The 6,525-nt window shown below is 38.7% G+C and overlaps 1 protein-coding gene across 1 annotated transcript in view; it reads left to right on the top strand.

The window, feature by feature from the left end:
- Positions 1-5,918, top strand: part of PRR11 (proline rich 11) — a 19,120-nt gene extending 13,202 nt beyond the window's left edge. The window contains exons 5-10 of the mRNA XM_045299294.1: positions 1-52; positions 1,023-1,121; positions 2,125-2,237; positions 3,097-3,156; positions 3,246-3,342; positions 5,748-5,918. Of these exons, the coding sequence (XP_045155229.1) occupies positions 1-52; positions 1,023-1,121; positions 2,125-2,237; positions 3,097-3,156; positions 3,246-3,342; positions 5,748-5,816 (490 nt within the window). The 3' untranslated portion in view covers positions 5,817-5,918. The remainder of the gene's footprint in view (positions 53-1,022; positions 1,122-2,124; positions 2,238-3,096; positions 3,157-3,245; positions 3,343-5,747) is intronic.
- The last annotated feature ends 607 nt before the right edge of the window (positions 5,919-6,525 follow it).

Genomic DNA, 6,525 nt, shown 5'->3' with positions numbered 1-6,525 from the left:
ACCAATGGCCCCACTGCTGCTCAGAAAAGCTGATTGCACTAAATCACTTCAGGTAGGAAACAATCTAGTGACATTGTGTTGTGGTCAGTGTGTAATGATGGAGTGAAGCTTTTTAAGTTTGGGTTAATACCTTTGGCAGTAGACCTACATGGCTTTCTGATTTCCTATCTTAATGATCCAAATGTTTGTGTTCTTATAGCTCAGCTCCCTAGGCGATCATGAAAGCCAGATTTAGGAATGTTTTTCCTTTTTTGGAAAGGATAAATGAATCAACTCTAATAGGGTGGAAAATTCCTATTAGCTTCTAAACATATCTTTTTACAAAAAATAAGACTTTCCTGAGAAACCAATGAGGAGCAGAACTTTCCTTAGTGAGTGAAGTCACTAAAAAGGGCTGGCAGACCCTAACGCTTGTTCATTTTTTCATGGGGGATCAGTCTTCCTTAAAGTTACTTGTCTGCCAAAGAGACCTGAGGTTGGTTTGTTTGGTTTTTAAATAGGTACCACCCTGTTTGAAAATTAGCAGAATGTTCATTATAAATACAATTAGTTTTAAATGACTGAGTTAAATCTAACCTACTTTATATCATACCTAATATATACTGTTCTCCCTATATATTTTTGGTCTATGGGAGCTAGAGCAATTTTTCTGGGTAAGAGGCGAAATTTTCACTTTGATCTTAGTAACTCGTTCCACTACTGCCTAATATAATAACTTCTGGGGAAGATGCATGGTTGCAGACAATTAGTCCATCTTTTATTTACTCTCAAAGCCTTAAATTTTGATGGAGGCTTTTGCATTAGTCTCAGCATCCACAGGTACAGAATATAGGGTTGGTCTTGGTGAAGTAGATGCAAGCTGATAGATTTTCCTAGGGTCAATAAGAATGTAGATTGTTAAAAAAAAGAATGTAGATTGTTAACTCCTAAGTCTTTGAAAACTAGATTTAGTTTTGCATTTGACTGCACGTCCTGGTGTCAGTATGAACAGTATGAATTCTAACCTCGCCATGTATTTTAAGGCTGGACCAGTAAAAAGAGATGGACCCATGCAGATAACAGTTAAAGATCTACTAACTGTGAAATTAAAGAAGACACAAAGTTTTGATGAAAGGAAGAAGGTAAGAAGGTATGGTATTGACCATACTCTTGGCCTCTTAGCTCTTTTTTTTTTTTTTTGATCAGCTAAGTCAGCAGAAGAGATGATCTATTGGGCACATGCTGTTACATTCAGTCACAACTGAGACCAGGACTAGTCCAGAGGATCATAAATCTAGGACAAAAGCTCAAAAGAGACTGCCTTGGTACCAGCACAGTGGGTCTGCATATGTTCGTGGCGATTGAATGGTGTTGGAAAGTCTAGATTCACTGAGAGAGAAATTCTAGACAGTAGTACACAGTCAACAACTTGTAGCAGCGTCCCCTGCCTCTGGCATCATATATTCCTGCCATCGTTGCCAGCCTGTGTGTACATGCTGACAGTTTACTTAAACCTCTGCCTCATTTTTTTTCACCCTTCAGCTGTGCACTTACTTTTTTCTCCACTCGGCTCTCATGGTACAGAGGTTTCTAACAAGACGGTACTAAGGTCAGCAGTAGTCTTTTAGTTTTTAATACGTCTATCCTTTTATAAGAAGTCCTAATGGTGTAGTGGTTACACATCGGGCTGCAACCCATGTAGTGGGCAGTTCAAAACCACCAGCAGCTCCATGGGAGAAAGACTGGGCTTTCTACTCCCATAAATAGTTACAGTCTCAGAAACCCACCGGGGAGTCACTATGAGTCAGCATGGGCTCAGTGGCAATGAGTTTGGTTTTGGTATCCCTTTATAGAAAATAAGCTTCGGGTATAGAAGCCATTCTAAGAAAAGTACTTGATGTTTTAAATAATTTTATTCAACAAAATGTGTATATCTCAGAGTTATTTAATTAGGCAGTGTTAGCTACCAACCATTAGGTAGTCTAAAGAAGTAAAGACACACTTCGAAGCTTCTGAATAAATATTGAGTAGAGTAGTAGATGCGTCTTAGACATTTAGCAACCAAATATTTGCTGTTTAAGCATGCTTAAATTTTGAATGAATTTTAAAATGTGTTTTACATGGTGTTTCATTTTGTCATTAAAGCTTATACCGTCACCGAAGGCACAGAATCCCTTAGTCTCTGTTTCTGACCTGCAACGTGTTACCCTGAAACCAAACTCCCAAGTGCTATCAACTCGAGTTACAAATGTCTTCATGTAAGGAACTTTCCAGTAATATGCTGTACACTCCCTAAACGAATATATTTTTGTTACTTTTGACTTTAAAACATCTATATGCTCATTGTAGAAAAGCTGAGTCCTGTAAAGGAGTTTGAAGAAGAGAATAAACATTCTCCAAATAATCCTGCCACTGGAGTAGTCACTGTTAAGCACAATGTACCATTTTATAATTTTAATAACAGATTTGGAGTAAAAAGATATATAAAGGGGCTTCAAAAATGTATACGAAATATAATTAAAATATAAGGGAGTTTTTTTCATTTTAAATTGATAGCAAATTTATTAATTTAATTTATTGATTTTTAAAAGAGCCTGGTCTCAGAAATAAAAAATTTAAATGAGCATGTCTTAGAATCAAAAAAGTATGTGTGTGTGTTTATGTGTGTGTGTCCCATTTACTGTGCCATGAACTTTCATATGTTATTGAAAACTATTTTAAAACATCACTTTGATTTCTTTAATATATGCAATCCATTGCATGCAGATTGCTTAGATCATATCCTGTTTTGAGATATTTAGGTTTCTTATAACTTCTTAGTTAGACATTGCTTTAACTCTTCAATAAACACTCTTGTTCATTGTCAGTGAGCATAGCTGGGTTTATCCTTGGGTTAGGCTCTTGCATAGATAATTACTGAATCAAGAATAGTACTCATTAGAATGGTTATATCATCTTGTCTCATCAGCCATGTACTGTTATTATTTTATGTGCTGTTATTTTTTTAATGTACAAAGGGCAGCCACTTTTTTAGAAAATTGCCTCTAAAAATGACTTCTTTGCTTTTAGAAAAATGACTTAGTAGCAAATCTAACTTTTATGTATTTACTTTCTCAGAACTCCTGGTAAAACCCAGCTGGATCTACGGAAACTACTTAGAAAAGTTGACGTAGAGAGGTAATAATACATTCTTACATTTATGTTGTCCAGTCTATTTGAAAAGTTGATTAAAAACACAGCTCCTAATGCATGAAATACCTTTGCAGAAGTCCAGGTGGAACACCTCTTACCAATAAAGAAAATATGGAAACAGGAACTGGACTGACCCCAGTAATGACACGGGCCTTACGAAGAAAGTTCCAGGTAAACCTTTAGAATAAATCATTTTGTTTCTTTTTCTTCCAAATAATTTTCTTAAGATAGTAATCTAAAGCACCATTTGTAGTAATATTAATGTACCCTAGTGGCACAGTGGTTAAGCAGTCAGCTGCAAATTAAAAGGTCAGTAGTTTGAACCCACTACCCCCTCCTCAGGAGAAAAATGTGACAATCTGCTGTCATAAAAATTTACAGCCTGGGGACAGGGCGATTCTGTTCCCTCCTCCAGAGCTGCTCTGACTCCACAGCGGTGGTCTTGGTTTGTGGTTTGGGTATATTTTGTAAAGCATTTTCCTATTTAGGCTTTATAAGTTTCTGTGAGTTAAAATGATCATCTTTACTTTAACAAAGAAAGTCTGATTTTATTCATTCCTTTTGGAAGGATTTATTAATCACTACCTATATGGTAAGGAGCCCTGGTGGCATAGAGGTTTCTCGTTGGGCCGCTTAACCACAAGGTCAGCAGTTTGAAACCACCAGCTACTCCCGGGAGAAAAATGAGGCTTTCTATTCCCGTAAACAGTGACAGTCTCAGAAACCCACAGGGGCAGTTCTCCCCTGTCCTGAAGAGTCACAATGGGTCAGAACTGACTCGATGGCAGGGAGTCTGGTTTTGGTTTAGACCGTATGCCAGGCACTGTGAGAGCCAGGGACACCGTGGTAAGCAAAACAGACATAAATCTGCCGTTTTGGAATATTAGTCCTATACCGTATATACTCCTGTATAAGCCGAGTTTTCCAGCACATTTTTAATGTTGTTTTTTGTGGTAAAGTTAGGTGCCTCCGCTGATATTCGGGTTGGCTTATACTCGAGTATATATGGCAATCATATTTTTGCATAATTTTACATATCGCAAGTACTATGAAGGAAAGGAACAAGATTTTGTGAGAACTTATAGCAATTTGATGTAACCTAGACAATCTAGCGTTGGGTTATCTTAGGAAGTGATGCTGCTTGGTGAGGGTTGAAAACGAACAGGGATGAACTGGGAAGGGAGCCTGTGGAGTATGGGGGAGGGCCTGCTATGGGTATCAGGGAGAAGAACAGTCTGTGTGAGGGTGACGTGGCAGGCTGGAAGGAAGGGTCATGGCTAGCCACTGTGGCAAGATGCACTGTGCTGAAACACAAGGATCATGATAGGAGTAGACAGGAGTCAGAGCATGCAGGGATATAGGAAAAAGTCTTGATAATTTTGTTTTTGTCGATCACTGTATGACTGGCACATCCCAACTCACTGGATCAGCTGACCCTGCTGTGATTTCTTCTAAACCCTATTTGTCTCAGTCACCTTCCTGACAGCCTCCAGTATTAGACCTGTGAGGAGTATCCACCTTCTGAGGTGCTGGGACCAAAAGCCTCTATGTCTCTGAAGCTTATATTTCCTTTTCCCTCTGGCAATAGAGACACACCACAGACTCCACTGCCTGTGCCACCGTTTCCACAGAATTTTGCCACCCCAGCACTGCCCTTGTCTAGCTCCGGGACTCTAGAATCAGTGCCTGCTGCTGGCAGCTTGGTTTCCCTCCCGCCAATCAATGTAGCCCTCCTGGACACAGCACAGCCTTCTCCGGAAGTGTCACCAGGCTCCTACTTCTGGAGGAAGCATTCAGAAGGATATGCAGAGCCACAGAAATGCAGGTCTTTGGTAATTCCACAAGTTGTGAAGGACAGCTCCAAGATCCTGGTCTTCCCTGCCCTACCCCAGAGTTCATAAAGTGAAGTGGGTACGCTGAAAATACAGTAAATAGTAAACCAATCTATTAAATGGCCAAAATTACAGATAAAAAGGAATACTGTACATTGTGCTCGTTAATTTATTTCCTAGGAAAATGTCTAGTAAAAATTGTTTTCAAATATAGACTGATTTTTCCCACTTAGCTCTCAGGCTTCATCTTTTCCTTTATTTATTTATTCCCCCCCCCCCATCTATTTATTTATTTCATCTTTTCCTTTAATTCAAAAAGCAGCTATATCAGTTAGGGTTATGCATTTGACTACAGGTACAGCAACCTGACTCTAATGGCTTCACCAAACAAAGGCTTTTTTTTCTTACCTTTGGGCAGTAGATAGGCCACAAAGGGTCCAGAAACGTCACCATGTCATCAGCATCCATGTCATCACAGCTCTTCCATCCTGGAGGTCCAAATGGCTACACTTTCTGAAGCCTCGGACGTACATTTCAGGCAAGAGAAGAAGGAAAGGCATAGGGCATGTCAACTAAGCCCTGTCATCGAACCCCTTTAGAGAAGCCCAATTCAGGAACTTCTACTGAGAGGCTGAAATGTGGCTTTTGCTGTCCTGCAACATCTAGGTTCTTTTGTGAGGAAGAAGAATTGTATCAGCCATAGGAACCTACTTCACATTCTAAGTGGAATTTTTATTTTCACAGCTGGCTCATCCCAGAAGCCCAACTCCAATTTTGCCACCTACTTCAAGCAGCTTTGATGAACAAAACTGATAACAACTCGGCCTGACTCCAGGTGAAGCTCCATAAGCCATAACGAGAAAAACCACTCCAAATCTTTTTTGTTTGTTTCTTTTTGAGGGTATGGAAAAATTATTATAGTAACATCATATACTAAGATATAATTCCATGTTCAGAATTGTATACAGTAAATGGACCCTACACATACTGTGGTAAAAAGTGGTTATTTGGATATTTTTCTAGTGTGCATGATCTGTAAAATTACCAGATGGGAAAACAGAATCTCCAAAATCATATTGACCCTGGAATTAGACAATTGAGTTTGGCGAGAGAACTGGTTTGTACTATCTAGATATAATATGGCATGAGGCAAATAGACTGGTTCATGTTTACCTTGGAAATTATTAGTAGAGGATGGTAACAGCCCCACTAATGTCCTTCACTCCGAAGGGGCTTTTATTGGATGATTGAAAGGAAATATATTTTCACCCATAAGATTCATCCATTTATAAAATGCTACACTGATAACTTGATCAATTATAAAGACCCTTTTGATAGTAATTCTTTTTATTGCAATTAAGAGGTAAGACCCTTTCCAAATTCAACTACTTTTCAAAAAGAATTAGTAGTAAAAGACTCAAAGTGACCTAAAAACTAGAATGTATCATTTCTAGCACCTTATATAGTTAGTACTGTTTGGCTCGGTGAGGTTCAAAATATTCTGTAATTTTATATCTGCTGT

The sequence above is a fragment of the Echinops telfairi genome, unplaced genomic scaffold (genome assembly GCF_000313985.2).
Source record: "Echinops telfairi isolate 266 unplaced genomic scaffold, ASM31398v2 ScPeMD7_7458;HRSCAF=8496, whole genome shotgun sequence".
NCBI lineage: Eukaryota > Metazoa > Chordata > Mammalia > Afrosoricida > Tenrecidae > Echinops > Echinops telfairi.
This window is presented reverse-complemented; position numbering and strand designations above follow the sequence as displayed.